Here is a 19,538-nt window from a genome sequence, read left to right on the forward strand (position 1 = left end):
CCGAGGCGGTGGAGGAATACATGGCTGTGATCAATGTGAGGCGGAGGGATACTTCCGAGATCGACAGTCCTGAGGACTTGCAGGGTAGGATAGAATATAGACCCTTGGCTTTGGCATGTATTTTCCTTGTCTTGAACTGAACTAAATGAATCTGACTCTGTGTTTGACTCCAGTGACTCTGTTCAACTGCTCGGTGGGGCGTTGGGACTGCAGCCGGTGTGGCACAGCGGCGCGGGGGTATGGGTGTGTGTGGTGCGGCCAGGCTGCCTCTCCAAGCTGCGTCCACCAGGACTCCTGCCCTCAACACACCCACACCTGCCCCGCCCCCGCCATCCACTACGTAAGACCTGACCCTGGAAACACACCACACCCTGATATACACCCATCTTTTTCTGTGAAAGACTGTTTGTATGAGAGATGGATAGACAGAGAGAGATATACAGACAGAGAGAGACAGAGAGAAACAGTGTGAGACAGAGAGAGATATACAGACAGAGAGAGACAGAGAGAAACAGTGTGAGACAGAGAGAGGGACAGACAGAGAGAGACAGAGAGAAACAGTGTGAGACAGAGAGAGGGACAGACAGAGAGAGACAGAGAGAAACAGTGTGAGACAGAGAGAGGGACAGACAGAGAGAGACAGAGAGAAACAGTGTGAGACAGAGAGAGGGACAGACAGACAGAGACAGAGAGAAACAGTGTGAGACAGAGAGAGGGACAGACATGGACAGGCAGGTGATCTATCTGTGTTACAGAGAGATGAAACATGTTGACCTGTGCTCCTGTCCCTGCCTGCAGGTGGAGCCAGAGTCTGGTCCAGTGGAGGGGGGCACGAGGATCACCATCTCTGGCTCCAACCTGGGCCAGCGGGTCCTGGACATCCAAGATTCAGTGACGGTAGCTGGGGTGCCGTGCCTGGTCCTGCCCAGCAGATACGAGGTCTCCTCCAGGTACCAGAACCACAGACCGTCTCTCTTCTCTCTCCATGTCTCCCTCCCTCTCCCCTCCCTGTTGGATAGTGTGTGAGACCACAGCCATGTCTCTCTCTCCCCCTTCCTGTAGGATAGTATGTGAGACTACTCCCAGCGGGGGAGAGAGGCGTGGCCAGGTGTCTATTCAGGTGAGGGGCGGCGACATCGGCCTCTCCACCCAGAGCTTCAGCTTCCAGGTAACTATGGTGATAGTTACTATGGTGGTGATGGTGACTATGGGGATGAGAATGACAGTCAGAGATGGCAAAAGTACATGCATTTTCCACATTTTTTTCAACCTTTAGTAACTTTTTTTTAAAGACAAAAAAAAAAATCTGCCTTATCTAACTTTTCCAACTTCCTACCCCCCCCCCCCCAGGACCCAGTCCTGACAGGATTGACCCCCCAGCGAGGGCCGAGGGCTGGGGGCTCAACGCTGAGCATCATGGGACACCGGCTGAGGACCGGACACCCTGGAGATGTCAGCGTTCTGATTGGAGGAGTACCGTGTCACATGTAAGGGTGTTGGAGATGTCAGCGTTCTGATTGGAGGAGTACCGTGTCACATGTAAGGGTGTTGGAGATGTCAGCATTCTGATTGGAGGAGTACCGTGTCACATGTAAGGGTGTTGGAGATGTCAGCATTCTGATTGGAGGAGTACCGTGTCACATGTAAGGGTGTTGGAGATGTCAGTGTTCTGATTGGAGGAGTACCGTGTCACATGTAAGGGTGTTGGAGATGTCAGTGTTCTGATTGGAGGAGTACTGTGTCACATGTAAGGGTGTTTACCAGGCACACCTCAGGGGAATCAACTCTCAGCTTGTAGGCACAGTGCAACAAAACATACATTACATGCAGTGCAGTAAAAACAACATATTTAATCAATATTAATGATGATTCATGCATTAGTTAATGCATTCATGAACGCTAATGAATGCACCCTTATTGTAAAGTGTTACCCAATGTTAAAGACTATTGGACTGACTGCTTGCTGGCTGCTGTAGTGCGTCTGAGGTGCTGGACAGCCGGCTGAGCTGTGTGACAGGGCGCAGCAACAGCACCGGGGAACAGCGCGTGACGGTGCGCTTCGGCCGGGCGCAGCGCCACCTGCAGGCTGCCCTGTATCACTACACCCCCGACCCCAACATCACCTCAGCTGCCCCTTCCAAGAGCTTCCTCAGGTAGGACGGCTCACCTGCACCCTGCTACCCTGCACCCTGCACCCTGCACACTGCACCCTGCCACCCTGCCACCCTGCACCCTGCCACCCTGCACCCTGCACCCTGCACACTGCACCCTGCACCCTGCACCCTGCACCCTGCACCCTGCACCCTGCACCCTGCACCCTGCACCCTGCCACCCTGCACCCTGCACCCTGCCACCCTGCACCCTGCCACCCTGCCACCCTGCACCCTGCCACCCTGCACCCTGCACCCTGCACCCTGCACCCTGCCACCCTGCCACCCTGCCACCCTGCACCCTGCACCCTGCACCCTGCACCCTGCACCCTGCCACCCTGCCACCCTGCACCCTGCACCCTGCACCCTGCACCCTGCACCCTGCCACCCTGCCACCCTGCACCCTGCACCCTGCCACCCTGTATCCATCCATCCTGCATCCATCCATCCTTTTATTCATCCCATCATCCTCATTCATTTCAGTGTTACAACCCAGCTGTATTCTGACCTCTCTCTCTCCAGTGGGGGCAGGGTGATCCGGGTGTCTGGTCAGTACCTTGACGTGGTGCAGGATCCCAGGATCAGGGTGACCCTCAGCCCCCAGGGCCCCCCCCTCAGCCCCCCGGGCCCCCCCCTCAGCCCCCCGGGCCCCCCCCTGCCCCCCAGGAAGAGGAGGAGGAGCGTACCTGAGGGAGCCTGTCCTGAAGACACACTCTGCCATGTCCAACAGGTGTGTGTGTGTGAGGGATGACCTGTGTGTGTTAGGAAGTGAGTGTGTTAGTGACCCCTCGTCCCCCTCCTCCCCCAGTATGTGTCCAGCTGTGCGGTTCGGAGCTCCTCCCTGATCCTGTGTCCCACCCCGGCGGTGGGACAGGAAGCTAGGCGCGCACGGGTCCAGGTGGACTTCCTGTTGGACAGCCTCCATATTGCCTTTGGATCGGTGAGCAGCGAGGCGTTCAGCTACCAGCCCAACCCAGTCCTGTACCCCCTGAACCAGCAGGATCCCAGCCAGCCCTACCACCACAAGCCTGGCAGTGTCATCTCTGTGGAGGTCTGGACCACAGCACCCTGGACTGTGCTGTACTGTACTGTACTGTATAATACTGATTCATCCAGGGTCCATCCTGGTCTAGGTCTAGCCTGGGATGGTCATGGTCTAGACCAGGTCTATCCTGACCCAGGTCTAACCCAGGTCTAACCTAGGTCTAACCCAGGTCTAACCCTGCTGTATCCTTGCTCTCTCTGCTGCAGGGAGAGCACCTGGACCTGGCCATCCACAAGGAGGAGGTGCTGGCTCTGATTGGAGGGGGCTTGTGCTCCGTCAAGACTCTCACCCACAACCACCTGTACTGTGAGCCTCCATCCCAGCAGCCCACAGTGCTGCCCACCAGGAAACAGGAGGCCATGGACGCTCTGCCAGAGTTCACTGTAAGGCACTTACGGGCGGACATGTTTGTAGTCATTTCAAATGTGTCTGTGTCTAATATGTAACTCACCTGGTCTGTGTCTGTGTTGAGCAGGTCCAGATGGGGAACCTGAACTTCTCTCTGGGGCGTGTTCAATACGACTCCCTGGGCCGCTCCATGTTCCCCCTGGAGGCCCAGGTGGGGCTGGGGGTGGGCGCCTCTGTACTGGCCCTGCTCGTCCTCATCATCCTGTTCATATACAGGTACACACACACACACACACACACACACACACACAGGTATACACACACACACATTTACAGTTAGCCCCAAACATTGCAGGTAGCCAAAACATGAAGCATACATTGTGAAAACTAAACAAGTCCCAAAGGGAAGAACCATAAGAGCATGTAGTTGAACAAGTTACAGTTAAAATAAATTTAACAACATGAACCTCAACAAGGGCAAGGGTGTACCTGTGGGAAAAAGCAAGCAGCAAAAATATATTACACCGCAAATACAAAAGTTTTAAGTCAGTTACAACTAACCAACAAGAGCAACAAGTCTCTCTGAATTAGAGTCATTGTGATGCTGGAGGAAACCTCAGGTCCAGCCAAACATTCCTAAGTACCGTTGTACTCCCGGAACAAGTGCGTCTTGAGCCTTTACATGTATATATAGTGTTAGCTGTGTCTTTATATTTCACTGTAAAGCTTTTATGATGCTTTACAGAGGAGATGCTAGAGGATCTTTATAATGCATATTTTACACTGTGTGTATCTTTGTGCGTGTATCTGTGTGAATTCTTGCTGTGTGTGTATGTGTGTGTGTGTGTGGTTCAGGAGGAAGAGTAAGCAGGCTATGAGAGACTATAAGAAGGTTCAGATCCAGCTGGAGAACCTGGAGACCAGTGTGAGAGACCGCTGCAAAAAGGAGTTCACAGGTGAGTTAGCGCTCTCTTTCCTCCTCTCCCTCCTCTCCCTCCTCTCCCTCCTCCTCTCCCTTCTCCAGTCTCCCTCCTCTCCCTCCTCCTCTCCCTCCTCCTCTCCCTCCTCCTGTCTCCCTCCTCTTTCTCCTCCTCTCCCTCCTCTCCCTCCTCCTGTCTCCCTCCTCTCCCTCCTCCTCTCCCTCCTCCTTTCTCTCTCCTCTCCCTCCTCCTTCTCTCCCTCCTCTCCCTCCTCCTCTCCCTCCTCTCCCTCCTCCAGTCTCCCTCCTCCAGTCTCCCTCCTCACCCTCCTCCTGTCTCCCTCCTCTCCCTCCTCCTCCTCTCCCTCCTCTCCCTCCTCGTCTCCCTCCTCTCCCTCCTCCTGTCTCCCTCCTCCTGTCTCCCTCCTCCTCTCCCTCCTCCTCTCCCTCCTCCTCTCCCTCCTCCTGTCTCCCTCCTTCTGTCTCCCTCCTCCTGTCTCCCTCCTCCTGTCTCCCTCCTCTCCCTCCTCCTGTCTCCCTCCTCCTCTCCCTCCTCCTTCTCTCCCTCCTCCTCCTCTCCCTCCTCTCCCTCCTCCTGTCTCCCTCCTCTCCCTCCTCCTGTCTCCCTCCTCCTTCTCTCCCTCCTCTCCCTCCTCCTCCTCTCCCTCCTCTCCCTCCTCCTGTCTCCCTCCTCCTCTCCCTCCTCCTTCTCTCCCTCCTCTCCCTCCTCCTCCTCTCCCTCCTCTCCCTCCTCCTGTCTCCCTCCTCTCCCTCCTCCTGTCTCCCTCCTCTCCCTCCTCTCCCTCCTCCTGTCTCCCTCCTCTCCCTCCTCTCCCTCCTTCCCTCCTCTCCCTCCTCCTGTCTCCCTCCTCCTCTCCCTCCTCCTTCTCTCCCTCCTCTCCCTCCTCCTGTCTCCCTCCTCTCCCTCCTCCTGTCTCCCTCCTCTCCCTCCTCCTGTCTCCCTCCTCTCCCTCCTCCTGTCTCCCTCCTCCTCTCCCTCCTCCTTCTCTCCCTCCTCTCCCTCCTCCTCCTCTCCCTCCTCTCCCTCCTCCTGTCTCCCTCCTCTCCCTCCTCCTGTCTCCCTCCTCCTTCTCTCCCTCCTCTCCCTCCTCCTCCTCTCCCTCCTCTCCCTCCTCCTGTCTCCCTCCTCCTCTCCCTCCTCCTTCTCTCCCTCCTCTCCCTCCTCCTCCTCTCCCTCCTCTCCCTCCTCCTGTCTCCCTCCTCTCCCTCCTCCTGTCTCCCTCCTCTCCCTCCTCTCCCTCCTCCTGTCTCCCTCCTCTCCCTCCTCTCCCTCCTTTCCCTCCTCTCCCTCCTCCTGTCTCCCTCCTCCTCTCCCTCCTCCTTCTCTCCCTCCTCTCCCTCCTCCTGTCTCCCTCCTCTCCCTCCTCCTGTCTCCCTCCTCTCCCTCCTCCTGTCTCCCTCCTCTCCCTCCTCCTGTCTCCCTCCTCCTCTACCCCAGAGGGCTCCCTGTCTCTCCAGCTCTCCTCACTCTGTCCCTCCATTCCTGTTGATTCCTTATTTCTATTTTTTTAATCTGTTCTTTCTTTATCTTCCTTCCTTCTTATCTGGTATGCTCCTACTCCTCCCCCACTCCCCCCTCTCCTCCTGTCCCCCCCTCTCCTTTCCTCCAGACCTGATGACAGAGATGATGGACGTGTCCAGTGACCTGGGGGGCTCGGGCATCCCCTTCCTGGACTACGGGACGTACGCCGAGCGCATCTTCTTCCCGGGCCACCGGGAGTCGCCGCTCAGGAGGGAGCTGGACGTGCCCGAGGCGCGCAGACACACGGTGGAGCAGGGCCTGGTGCAGCTGTCCAACCTGCTTAACAGCAAGCTGTTCCTCACCACGGTACAGGAGGGGGGAGAGACAGAGGGAGAGAGACAGAGGGAGAGACAGAGAGAGAGACAGAGGGAGAGACAGAGGGAGAGAGAGAGAGAGAGACAGAGAGACAGAGGGAGAGACAGAGGGAGAGAGAGACAGAGAGAGAGAGACAGAGAGGGAGAGAGGGAGAGACAGAGAGGGAGAGAGACAGAGGGAGAGAGACAGAGAGAGAGACAGAGGGAGAGACAGAGGGAGAGACAGAGAGAGAGAGACAGAGGGAGAGACAGAGGGAGAGACAGAGAGAGAGAGACAGAGAGAGAGAGAGACAGAGAGAGAGACAGAGAGAGAGACAGAGGGAGAGACAGAGGGAGAGACAGAGGGAGAGACAGAGGGAGAGACAGAGAGGGAGAGAGACAGAGAGGGAGAGACAGAGAGAGAGAGACAGAGAGAGAGAGACAGAGAGGGAGAGAGACAGAGAGGGAGAGACAGAGACACAGAGAGAGAGAGACAGAAAGAGAGACAGCGAGAGAGAGACAGAGAGGGAGAGAGACAGAGAGGGAGAGAGACAGAGAGAGAGACAGAGGGAGAGACAGAGGGAGAGACAGAGGGAGAGACAGAGAGGGAGAGAGACAGAGAGGGAGAGAGACAGAGAGGGAGAGACAGAGGGAGAGAGACAGAGGGAGAGAGACAGAGAGAGACACAGAGGGAGAGACAGAGGGAGAGACAGAGAGAGAGAGACAGAGAGAGAGAGAGACAGAGAGAGAGACAGAGAGAGAGACAGAGGGAGAGACAGAGGGAGAGACAGAGGGAGAGACAGAGAGAGAGACAGAGGGAGAGACAGAGGGAGAGAGAGAGAGAGAGACAGAGAGACAGAGGGAGAGACAGAGGGAGAGAGAGACAGAGAGAGAGAGACAGAGAGGGAGAGAGGGAGAGACAGAGAGGGAGAGAGACAGAGGGAGAGAGACACAGAGAGAGACAGAGGGAGAGACAGAGGGAGATACAGAGAGAGAGAGACAGAGAGAGAGAGAGACAGAGAGAGAGACAGAGAGAGAGACAGAGGGAGAGACAGAGGGAGAGACAGAGAGGGAGAGAGACAGAGAGGGAGAGAGACAGAGAGGGAGAGACAGAGAGAGAGAGACAGAGAGGGAGAGACAGAGGGAGAGACAGAGGGAGAGACAGAGAGAGAGAGACAGAGAGAGAGAGACAGAGAGGGAGAGAGACAGAGAGGGAGAGACAGAGACACAGAGAGAGAGAGACAGAAAGAGAGACAGCGAGAGAGAGACAGAGAGGGAGAGAGACCGGGAGAGAGAGAGAGAGACAGAAGGAGAGAGACAGAGGGAGAGAGACAGAGGGAGAGAGACAGAGGGAGAGAGACAGGGGGAGAGAGACAGGGAGAGATAGACAGAGGGAGGATCAGAGAAGGAGAGAGAGACAGAGAAAGACAGTGGGGGAAGACACAGGGGGAAGAGAGAGGAAATAACAGAAAAGGTAATCCTTCTCCTCCCCCTCTCCTCCCTCAGTTCATCCACACTCTAGAGGTGCAGCGGACTTTCTCCCCGCGCGACCGTGCCTACCTGGCCTCCCTCCTCACGGTGGCGCTGCATGGTAAACTGGAGTACTTCACCGACATCCTGAAGACGCTGCTCAACGACCTGGTGGAGCAGTACGTGGCCAAGAACCCCAAACTGATGCTGCGCAGGTCAGTGAGGGGGAGAGAGGGAGCGGGGAAGGGAGGGAGGGAGGGAGGGAGGGAGGGAGGGAGGGAGGGAGGGAGGGAGGGAGGAAGGGAGGGAGGGAGGGAGGGAGGGAGGGAGGGAGGGAGGGAGGGAGGGAGGGAGGGAGGGAGGGAGGGAGGGAGGGAGGGAGGGAGGGAGCAGGGTATTAGTTCTAAGACAGGGTTCGAGACCAGTGTTCTGTGTTTCAGGACTGAGTCTGTGGTGGAGAAGCTCCTGACCAACTGGATGTCCATCTGTCTGTTCACCTTCCTCAGGGTAGGTACCCCACCTGCCCCTAACCCTACCCCACCTGCCCCTAACCCCACCTGCCCCTAACCCCACCTGCCCCTAACCCTAGCCCACCTGCCCTAACCCTCCCTACCTCCAGCCCCTAACCCCTCTCAGGGTAGGTACCCCACCTGCCCTAACCCTCCCTACCTCCAGCCCCTAACCCCTCTCAGGGTAGGTACCCCACCTGCCCTAACCCTCCCTACCTCCAGCCCCTAACCCCTCTCAGGGTAGGTACCCCACCTGCCCTAACCCTACCTACCTCCAGCCCCTAACCCCTCTCAGGGTAGGTACCCCACCTGCCCTAACCCTACCTACCTCCAGCCCCCTAACCCCTCTCAGGGTAGGTACCCCACCTGCCCTAACCCTACCTACCTCCAGCCCCTAACCCCTCTCAGGGTAGGTACCCCACCTGCCCCTAACCCCTCTCAGGGTAGGTACCCCACCTGCCCCTAACCCCTCTCAGGGTAGGTACCCCACCTGCCCCTAACCCCTCTCAGGGTAGGTACCCCACCTGCCCTAACCCTCCCTACCTCCAGCCCCTAACCCCTCTCAGGGTAGGTACCCCACCTGCCCTAACCCCTCTCAGGGTAGGTACCCCACCTGCCCCTAACCCCTCTCAGGGTAGGTACCCCACCTGCCCCTAACCCCTCTCAGGGTAGGTACCCCACCTGCCCTAACCCTCCCTACCTCCAGCCCCTAACCCCTCTCAGGGTAGGTACCCCACCTGCCCTAACCCCTCTCAGGGTAGGTACCCCACCTGCCCCTAACCCCTCTCAGGGTAGGTACCCCACCTGCCCTAACCCTCCCTACCTCCAGCCCCTAACCCCTCTCAGGGTAGGTACCCCACCTGCCCTAACCCCTCTCAGGGTAGGTACCCCACCTGCCCTAACCCCTCTCAGGGTAGGTACCCCACCTGCCCCTAACCCCTCTCAGGGTAGGTACCCCACCTGCCCCTAACCCCTCTCAGGGTAGGTACCCCACCTGCCCTAACCCTCCCTACCTCCAGCCCCTAACCCCTCTCAGGGTAGGTACCCCACCTGCCCTAACCCCTCTCAGGGTAGGTACCCCACCTGCCCTAACCCTCCCTACCTCCAGCCCCTAACCCCTCTCAGGGTAGGTACCCCACCTGCCCTAACCCCTCTCAGGGTAGGTACCCCACCTGCCCTAACCCCTCTCAGGGTAGGTACCCCACCTGCCCCTAACCCCTCTCAGGGTAGGTACCCCACCTGCCCCTAACCCCTCTCAGGGTAGGTACCCCACCTGCCCCTAACCCCTCTCAGGGTAGGTACCCCACCTGCCCTAACCCTCCCTACCTCCAGCCCCTAACCCCTCTCAGGGTAGGTACCCCACCTGCCCTAACCCCTCTCAGGGTAGGTACCCCACCTGCCCTAACCCTCCCTACCTCCAGCCCCTAACCCCTCTCAGGGTAGGTACCCCACCTGCCCTAACCCCTCTCAGGGTAGGTACCCCACCTGCCCTAACCCTCCCTACCTCCAGCCCCTAACCCCTCTCAGGGTAGGTACCCCACCTGCCCTAACCCCTCTCAGGGTAGGTACCCCACCTGCCCCTAACCCCTCTCAGGGTAGGTACCCCACCTGCCCCTAACCCCTCTCAGAGTAGGTACCCCACCTGCCCTAACCCTCCCTACCTCCAGCCCCTAACCCCTCTCAGGGTAGGTACCCCACCTGCCCTAACCCCTCTCAGGGTAGGTACCCCACCTGCCCTAACCCTCCCTACCTCCAGCCCCTAACCCCTCTCAGGGTAGGTACCCCACCTGCCCTAACCCCTCTCAGGGTAGGTACCCCACCTGCCCTAACCCTCCCTACCTCCAGCCCCTAACCCCTCTCAGGGTAGGTACCCCACCTGCCCTAACCCTCCCTACCTCCAGCCCCTAACCCCTCTCAGGGTAGGTACCCCACCTGCCCTAACCCCACCTGCCCCTAACCCCTCTCAGGGTAGGTACCCCACCTGCCCTAACCCCACCTGCCCCTAACCCCTCTCAGGGTAGGTACCCCACCTGCCCCTAACCCCACCTGCCCCTAACCCCTCTCAGGGTAGGTACCCCACCTGCCCCTAACCCCACCTGCCCCTAACCCCTCTCAGGGTAGGTACCCCACCTGCCCTAACCCTCCCTGCCCCAGCAGGTGTGTTGGGTGTCTGACTGCGTGGTGTGTGTTCCTGCAGGACTCTGCAGGTGAGCCCTTCTACATGCTGTTCAGGGCCATCAGGCACCAGGTGGACAAGGGGCCCGTTGACGCAGTTACAGGGAAGGCCAAGTACACCCTCAACGACAACCGGCTGCTCCGGGAGGACGTGGAGTACCGCACGCTGGTGAGAACTCACACACACACACTCACGCAAACACACACACACTCACACACACACACACACATGCACACACACATGCACACACACACGTACACACACACTTACACACTCACACATGCATGAACACTGACATCTCCATCCTCTCTGTCCGGCAGACGCTCAATGTGCTGATGCCTGCGGCTAGCGGTGGCCTGGTTACCACGGTACCGGCCAAGGTTCTGGACTGTGACACCATCACCCAGGTGAAAGAGAAGGTTCTGGAGCAGACCTGGAAGGGAACATCCTTCTCCCAGAGACCTCACACCGACGCGCTGCACCTGGGTCAGTACCGACCACTAACCAGACTAACTACCTCTGCACCTGGGTCAGTACCGACCACTAACCAGACTAACTACCTCTGCACCTGGGTCAGTACCAACCACTAACCAGACTAACTACCTCTGCACCTGGGTCAGTACCGACCACTAACCAGACTAACAAATGCACCCTGTGCTCTCTGTGTGTGACCCCAGAATGGCGCGCGGGCGTGGCAGGTCACCTGATCCTGTCGGACGAGGATCTGACGTCGGTGGTGCAGGGCTCCTGGAAACGCCTCAACACCCTTCAGCACTACAAGGTCAGGGTCAAGGGTTACATAGTATACTACACACCCTGCAGCAACACAGGGTCAAGGGTCACTAGACCACTGGTCTTGTCTTCTCTGATCACTGTCTAGAACAGTTCTAAACTGAAACAGCCATTACTGGATTGAGCGTAGATCTTTGTTATTGTTCATGAAACGTCTTGTTTATTCGTTTGTGCAGGTTCCTGATGGAGCCACTGTGACTTTGGTAACCAGGAACACCAAACACCTGCACCATGACTGCCACGACTACTCACCTGGAGAGAGTGAGTACTTCCTGTGAACACCCCCCTCTTCTCCTAAGTAACTGTAGGGGGAAAGTGAGTACTTCCTGTGAACACCCCCCTCCTCTCCTAAGTAACTGTAGGGGGAAAGTGAGTGCTTCCTGTAAACACCCCCCTCCTCTCCTAAGTAACTGTAGGGGGAAAGTGAGTACTTCCTGTGAACACCCCCCCCCCTCCCCCCCTAAAGTAACTGTATGTTACAGATGCTGTACAGCTGTGTTGTAGGATCATGATCAAACGACAGCAGATAATAAAAGGTTCTAGTTCAGTGGATAGTGTTGAACCCTAGTTCAGTGGTTAGTGTTGAACCTTGGTCCAGTGGTTAGTTTTGAACCCTAGTTCAGTGGTTAGTGTTGAACCTTGGTTCAGTGGTTAGTGTTGAACCTTGGTTCAGTGGTTAGTGTTGAACCTTGGTTCAGGGGTTAGTGTTGAACCTTGGTTCAGGGTTTTTTGTTTAACCTTGGTTCAGTGGTTAGTGTTGAACCCTAGTTCAGTAGTTAGTGTTGAACCTTAGTTCAGTGGTTCGTGTGAACCCTAGTTCAGTGATTAGTGTTGAACCCTAGTTCAGTGGTTAGTGTTGAACCCTAGTTCAGTGGTTAGTGTTGAACCTTAGTTCAGTGGTAAGTGTTGAACCCAAGTTCAGTGGTTAGTGTTGAACCTTGGTTCAGGGGTTATTGTTGAACCTTGGTTCAGTGGTTAGTGTTGAACCCTGGTTCAGTAGTTAGTGTTGAACCTTAGTTCAGTGGTTCGTGTTGAACCCTAGTTCAGTGGTTAGTGTTGAACCCTAGTTCAGTGGTTAGTGTTGAACCTTAGTTCAGTGGTTAGTGTTGAACCCAAGTTCAGTGGTTAGGGTTGAACCTTGGTTCAGGGGTTAGTGTTGAACCTTGGTTCAGGGGTTATTGTTGAACCTTGGTTCAGTGGATAGTGTTGAACCCTAGTTCAGTGGTTAGTGTTGAACCCTAGTTCAGTGGTTAGTGTTGAACCCTAGTTCAGTGGTTAGTGTTGAACCTTGGTTCAGTGGTTAGTGTTGAACTCTAGTTCAGTGGTTAGTGTTGAACCTTGGTTCAGTGGTTAGTGTTGAACCTTGGTTCCCAGGTCGTGTGTGTGTGCGTGTCAGGTAAAGTGTGTGCTGGGTAATGACGCCGTGCGGCCCACAGAGACCCCCATGCTGGACGAGGGCGAGGAGGGCGGAGTCAGGCTGTGGCACCTGGTGAAGGCCAGCGAGGAGGCGGAGCTTCCAAAGCAGCGTGGAGGGAGCATGAGGGAGAGGGGCGGGGCCAAAGCCATCCCTGAGATCTACCTCACCAGGCTGCTGTCCATGAAGGTAGACACACACACACACACCAACATATAGAGACAAATATACCCACTCCCATACAAAGACACACACAGACATGCACACACATCAAGAAAAAGACAAACACAGACACCTACACTGTCATCCTCTCCCTCTCCCCCTCCTCCCCTCCAGGGAACCCTCCAGAAGTTTGTGGACGACCTGTTCACGGTGATCCTCAGCACCAGCCGCCCAGTCCCCCTGGCTCTTAAGTACTACTTTGATCTGCTGGACGAGCAGGCCCTGCTGCACAACATCTCTGACCCCGACACCATCCACATCTGGAAGACCAACAGGTCTGTCTGCCTGCCTGCCTATGTTCATAAGGCTTCATGAGATTTCATGAGACTTCATAAATCTTCTCAATAGCCTGATCATCATAATTCAGAAGACTGTGCTGTTTTTGTGTTTCACTTACCAAGCTCACTGATTCAGAAGAGGAAACCAGGTCAACAGTAACTCATATGTTCACAATAAACACAATTAAATAAACCAAAAACTTGTTTTGTTGTGTTTGTGGTGTGTGTTGTTGACTAGTCTACCGCTGCGGTTCTGGATCAACATCCTGAAGAACCCTCAGTTGATCTTTGACGTGCAGGCAAGCGACCACGTGGACGCAGTGCTGTCGGTCATCGCTCAGACCTTCATGGACTCCTGCACCCTTGCAGAGCACAAGCTGGGCAGGGTGAGCCTATCACACGCTCTTAGAACGGGGTTGGAACCAATCAGAGGTTCCAGGTTATATGCAGATCTAATGGCTTCTCTATGTTCTCTTCCAGGATTCCCCCATCAACAAGCTGCTGTATGCCCGAGACATCCCTCGCTACAAGCAGATGGTGGAGAGGTTAGGGACCTGAGGGAGGGAGGGAGGGAGGGAGGGGGGAAGGGGGGGAGAAAAGAAAGTGATAACAATGGGAAAGCTATAGACCCTATAGTGCATTTGTGTCTCTAAATACCTTTTCCTGTGATCCCTGTCTGTCAATCTAATCCCTCCCCCCCCCCCTCCCCCTCTCCCCCCCCCTCCCTCTCTCTCTCCCTCCCCCCTCTTTCTCCCCCTCCCTCCCCCTCCCTACCTCCCTCTCTCCCTCCCCCCTCTCTCTCCCCCTCCCTCCCTCCCCCTCCCTCCCCCTCCCTCCCTCCCTCCCTCCCTCTCTCTCTCCCTCCCCCCTCCCTCCCCCTCTCTCTCTCCCTCCCCCTCCTTACCTCCCTCTCTCCCTCCCCCTGTCTCTATCCTTCCCCCTCTCTCTCTCCCTCTTCCTCCCCCTCTCTCCCTCCCTCCCCCCTCCCTCCCTCCCTCCCTCTCTCCCCCCTCCCTCTCTCCCTCCCCCCTCTCTTTCCCTCCCCCTCTCCCCCCCTCCCTCACTCCCTCCCCCCTCCCTCTCTCCCTCCCCCCCTCCCTCTCTCCCTCCCCCTCCCTCCCTCCCCCTCCCTACCCCTCCCTACCTCCCTCCCCCCCCCCTCTCTCTCTCCCCCCCCCCTCCCTACCTCCCTCTCTCCCTCCCCCTCTCTCTCCCTCCCCCTCTCTCTCCCTCCCCCTCTCTCTCCCTCCCCCTCCCTCCCCCCAGGTACTATGCTGATATCCGCCAGACCATCTCAGCCAGCGACCAGGAGATGAACTCTGCACTCGCTGAGCTGTCTCGGGTACTGTTCACTGAACCTGTCTGTCTCTCTACCTGTCTGTCTTAACAAGGTACCACTCAACCCGTCTGTCTATCTACCAGTCTGTCTTAACAAGGTACCACTGAACCTGTCTGTCTATCTACCTGTTTGTCTCTCTACCTGTCTGTCTTAACAAGGTACCACTGAACCTGTCTGTCTGTCTATCTGTCTGTCTCTCTACCTGTCTGTCTTAACAAGTTACCACAAGGACCAATTAACATTCTCTTCTCTTCCCCTTCCCTCCTCTCTTCTTCCTTCCCTCCTCATCATCACCTTTTCCTCTCCTCCTCTGCTCTCCTCTTCCTCTCCTTCTGTCCATGCAGAACTATTCTGGAGAGGTGAACTTCATGGTGGCCCTGCATGAGCTGTACAAGTACATCAACAAATACTACGACCAGGTACCACGCTCTCTCGAACACTAAGACACACACAAACACTCTCCCACACACACTCACACAACGGTCTCTAACCATCTGCTTGTGGGCCTCCCTTCCTCCTCTCCTCCATCCCCTCTCCTCCACCCCCCTCCTCTCCTTCTCCTCCTCTCCTCCATCCCCTCTCCTCCACCCCCCTCCTCTCCTTCTCCTCCTCTCCTCTCCTTCTCCTCCTCTCCTCCACCCCCCTCCTCTCCGTCTCCTCCTCTCCTCCACCCCCCTCCTCTCCGTCTCCTCCTCTCCTCCATCCCCTCTCCTCCACCCCCCTCCTCTCCTTCTCCTCCTTTCCTCCATCCCCTCTCCTCCACCCCCCTCCTCTCCTTCTCCTCCTCTCCTCCATCCCCTCTCCTCCACCCCCCTCCTCTCCGTCTCCTCCTCTCCTCCATCCCCTCTCCTCCACCCCCCTCCTCTCCGTCTCCTCCTCTGTAGATCATCACAGCTCTGGAGGAAGACCCCACAGCCCAGAAGATGCAGCTGGGCTGCCGTCTCCAGCAGATCGCCGCCGCCGTGGAGAACAAGGTCACTGACCTCTGACCTCTGAGTGGGTGGGGCCAGGCCAGGGCCTGACAGAAGGACAAGAAGTGGAAGAGAAATCCATAAAGGACAGGAGCAGCACAGGAAGAGAGGAATGCTAGCTATGCCTGATGTCATGTCCCTAGTCTTTGTCAGGAAACAGAGAGATCAAATGCCAAATGTCCGTCTAACCCCTGACCTTTACCTCCCTGACCTTTACCTCCTGAAGCCTCTTATTGGCTGACAAGTCTCTGTTCCAGGAAGTGGCGGGCATGGCAGCTAGGGAGCGTACAGACTAAACCAACATAGCGGATCCCTGAAGAGGACTAGGTGATGTTTTACAGGAGCAAATGCTACGATGCTATTGTTGTTCCATTACTAATGCCTTTTGTTGTCTAGAAATGTTTGCTGAAGTCTTAGTTTTACCAGAGCTGTGTGGGTTACCAGCATGTTGTCCCTTGCAGCCAGATGAAGTGAGTTTGAAGGTATGAAGGCAGTTGGAAAGTCATTCCTCATGGCCACTTACCTCAGACAATAAGGACAAGTCACACGTTTCTGTCAAAGGAACCACACGATGACTCGACAAGTCTGCCTGCATCTAGACTGAGCCGTCCTGAAACTGAGATGATCTAGAACCACGGCACGCTAAATTCCAACAATGGGTTTGTGCCCCTGACGATCCCTTGGTTCGCAGTGACAGATTCATCAGTTGTGACCGAAACGTGTATGTTTCTATGGTTACGTTGTGAGCGGACGTGTATGTTTCTATGGTTACGTTGTGAGCGGACGTGTGTTTCTATGGTTACGCCAGTGAAGGGATGTGTGTGTTTCCATGGTTACGCCAGTGAAGGGATGTGTGTGTTTCCATGGTTATGCCAGCGAAGGGATGTGATCTTAAGAGAGTTTCAGATTGTTTCCACGGCTCGTTACCACTGATCAAAGAAAGCACTTCCTCTTAGTTCTCTTTTTGTTTTAATATATGTATTTTATGTTGTCTTTAATTTTATTTATTTATTTATTGTTTGCCGGGTGGTGATCTCTTTTCAAAGACCAAAATATCAACGTAAAGAATGTCCACATTTTGAAAAATCTGTTATCGCTTCAAAGTAACAAATAACCTTTCAGTTGAATGGGTTTTGATTACATTCACTATAATTAAACAATGATGCTAACCCTAGTCCAGATTACACTCTAATCCTAACTTTAGTCCAGATTACACTCTATCCTAACCCTAACCCAGATTACACTGTAAATCCAACCCTAGTCCAGATTATATGTTAATCCTAGCCCTAGTCCAGATTACACTCTAGTCTTAACCCATGTCACCCTTCTAGTAGCTAGTGATGTGATATCAGGCCTTCATGATCCGCTGCAGCAGAAGCAGCAGGGGCGAGGAGAGTGTTTCCCTCTTCCACAAGACTGATTTCATCATTGCCCATTTTGATTAAACGGTTACAGATTGAGATCCTTATATGTGGTAAACCATTTGGTTTAAATTTGAATTATTCCTAAAAGTTCAATGGAAATGTATCAGGTGTTTAGGTCTGAAGACGGGATGAAGGAGTGTTTGTTTGGCCCACTGCAGAGGGGTCAGGGCTCAGGCCCAGCCTCACGCCAAGCCCAACACCTCAACAATCACTTTCACTTCCTGTGTGCATCGACTCCTAATACTAACACATTTTTACCATAGCTGTTTATACAAGTTACAAGGGAATATCTGTGTTTAGTAATGTCCTGTAGACAGACAAATAAAACATTGCTGTTTGCTGTAATAATGACTGGGTAAAACCTCTTTAGACAGTTCTAAGTAGATTCAGGAGAGGTTATCAGTATTGGACATCATGGTAACAGAAAATCATCCTGCTATTTGCTGGTATTTAAGAGGTGGAGAGGGAATGAAGGATGATGTGAAGGATGAGGATTTACAACTTTTGTGGAAAGTTAAAGCAGCATCTATATGCGATCAACAGATGAATTATACAAAAGAGGAGTTCTCCAGTCCAGTCCAGGAGCTGTCTGCACTGTTGGTATATACTCTACCATCAGCTAACTCAACTAACTTCAACCAAACTAACCACAGTGTAATGTGATGCAATAAAACACAATGAGAAAAGAATACCTCGGGGTAGTTTTGTTTACATTGAGTAGTAAGTGATTGTAATATGTTAATGAAATACAAGACAGTATATATTTGAACTTGAAAAAAAATATTTTTTATTTATCAGATGCTTTTATCCAAAGCAACGTACTAATATAGTATAGACTCTATAGACTGTATATACTATACAAGATCCAGGATCAGAAGTGAACAGTGCTGGTGTGCAGTTCAGTGTTTAGTGTCAGTGTGTTGGTGTGCAGTTCAGGACAGTGTGTGTGTGTGTGTGTGTGTGTGTGAGCGCATTGTGGGAGCCCGAATGTCCTCCCAGATATAGTGAAACTTTGAAACCTTCCCCTTGAGGCGCTTTGGGACCTACGTCACATAACATTACAAGCTTTCTTCTTTAGGGTTCAGAAGTAGGACCCTGTACATCTATCTGCATTTCCCAGAATACAGTGTAAATACGGTGTAAATACGGTGTTTCCCTGGTGACCTGCCACCTGCTGTCTCCCCCTGCTGGTCTCTAACCCTCACTGCAGGTGTTCACTTGTCAGTGCAGTTCAGGATGAAGCCAGTCACAACAGCACAGATGATCACTCATGTAACGTATAGCCTCACTCCGGTCGTCTCTCTTCAGTCCTCTCTTTATTATCAACCTGGGTGGACTGAATCACATGATTATTTTACCAGCAGTTTAGTTAGTTTCTGTGTTTATGTCACGGCTATTACACCTGTTACAGAGTTGTAGCTCTACTACTGATATTACTGATCTACAGCATCTACAGCACTACTGATCTACAGCAAACATCATGAAACACCTAGTTTGTGCATCGGTAGAGTCAGAATTGTGGTGGTTGAATTTCCTTTCTTTTGAAGTGTTCAACAAACCCCAACTCGCCATATAAAAGGTCTTTTTGGGTGTTTTTATATAAAACACAACCTTGTTTTTTCCGTTACGTGACGTTCAGAGAAGGAGAACATGACAGATCCAGAGAAAGAAGACCAGAGGGTCTGTTTCCCACCAGTCCAGTGAGGACAGGTTAGTGCTCATGGTCAGTATTGTCCGTTCTCTACACATGACTTATGTCCATTAAAATAGTAAATCTACATGAAGATAACAGATCTATGTATCTACAGCTGTTTCTTCCCTGTACACTGCATTGAGGAAGGGGGATGTGTCCTTATATAGATATTACAGGATCTTATGAGATTGGATAGAGCTCAATACATATTTGACACAAAACAAACAATTAAATACTACACATTCAAAGACCGACAAAAAGAAGACTTCAAATGAGTTCCCCTCTTTTATACTCATCTTTGTGTGAGTTCATAAGATATCCACATTGTTATATATACAGATTTCTATATGATCCATGTTTTTATAATCCCATGAACAAACGTACATTAATGTCAGACATCCAACACACATGACATTACAGCCTCGTTGCAGGTGTCCTTTGAGAAGGACTGAGCGATGGTTTCAGTGACAATGTCATGTCTCCCTCCATCAGACTATGGTAGGTCAGCATGCTTTAGAATGTCCTTTATAATGACAAGCCATCCGAGTATTCAGACATGTTTGGTCCTTCAGCTACATTCCCCTAGGGCAGGGGTGGCCAACCATGGTTCTAGAGCCATCCCCAGTGGACTGTCGTCATAACCAACTGTAAACTGTGTGTGCGCATGAACACGTGTGTGTGTGTGTGTGTGTACCTGTGTGTTAGTGTACACGTGTTCCTTTTCATTCATTTGGCAGATGCTTAAATCCAAAGTGACATACAGCACAGGTGGATTTGAACCTGTGACTTCCAGATCCTTGTCTTGTGTGAGGGTTTAGGTGCAGTTCAATGAGCATATGCAAAGCCCTCTGTGACATTGCTTGGAGGAAAAAAAATAATATATATATATATATTTTTTGTATTTGATTATATATATATTACATCTTTATCTGCAGTGAACTGCTCTAACCAC

At 53.7% G+C, this 19,538-nt stretch overlaps 1 protein-coding gene across 1 annotated transcript in view; it reads left to right on the forward strand.

Moving 5' to 3' along the window:
* The window catches only part of LOC146252702 (plexin-B1-like), a 46,962-nt gene extending 29,386 nt beyond the window's left edge, over positions 1 to 17,576 (forward strand). Inside the window, exons 14-38 of the mRNA XM_084679115.1 lie at positions 1 to 84; positions 174 to 340; positions 799 to 950; positions 1,063 to 1,168; positions 1,351 to 1,487; positions 1,977 to 2,153; positions 2,673 to 2,880; positions 2,959 to 3,201; positions 3,402 to 3,578; positions 3,671 to 3,819; positions 4,399 to 4,499; positions 6,094 to 6,311; positions 7,805 to 7,983; positions 8,209 to 8,275; positions 10,475 to 10,621; positions 10,774 to 10,939; positions 11,131 to 11,234; positions 11,422 to 11,506; positions 12,682 to 12,848; positions 12,996 to 13,156; positions 13,398 to 13,545; positions 13,640 to 13,704; positions 14,426 to 14,501; positions 14,843 to 14,917; positions 15,383 to 17,576. The exon at positions 1 to 84 is cut by the window's left edge and continues 10 nt beyond it. Of these exons, the coding sequence (XP_084535241.1) occupies positions 1 to 84; positions 174 to 340; positions 799 to 950; positions 1,063 to 1,168; positions 1,351 to 1,487; positions 1,977 to 2,153; positions 2,673 to 2,880; positions 2,959 to 3,201; positions 3,402 to 3,578; positions 3,671 to 3,819; positions 4,399 to 4,499; positions 6,094 to 6,311; positions 7,805 to 7,983; positions 8,209 to 8,275; positions 10,475 to 10,621; positions 10,774 to 10,939; positions 11,131 to 11,234; positions 11,422 to 11,506; positions 12,682 to 12,848; positions 12,996 to 13,156; positions 13,398 to 13,545; positions 13,640 to 13,704; positions 14,426 to 14,501; positions 14,843 to 14,917; positions 15,383 to 15,487 (3,464 nt within the window). The 3' untranslated portion in view covers positions 15,488 to 17,576. The remainder of the gene's footprint in view (positions 85 to 173; positions 341 to 798; positions 951 to 1,062; positions 1,169 to 1,350; positions 1,488 to 1,976; positions 2,154 to 2,672; positions 2,881 to 2,958; positions 3,202 to 3,401; positions 3,579 to 3,670; positions 3,820 to 4,398; positions 4,500 to 6,093; positions 6,312 to 7,804; positions 7,984 to 8,208; positions 8,276 to 10,474; positions 10,622 to 10,773; positions 10,940 to 11,130; positions 11,235 to 11,421; positions 11,507 to 12,681; positions 12,849 to 12,995; positions 13,157 to 13,397; positions 13,546 to 13,639; positions 13,705 to 14,425; positions 14,502 to 14,842; positions 14,918 to 15,382) is intronic.
* Positions 17,577 to 19,538: the final 1,962 nt, after the last annotated feature.

The sequence above is a fragment of the Hypomesus nipponensis genome, chromosome 18 (assembly GCF_054491055.1).
Source record: "Hypomesus nipponensis isolate SF chromosome 18, ASM5449105v1, whole genome shotgun sequence".
Taxonomy (NCBI): Eukaryota; Metazoa; Chordata; class Actinopteri; order Osmeriformes; family Osmeridae; genus Hypomesus; species Hypomesus nipponensis.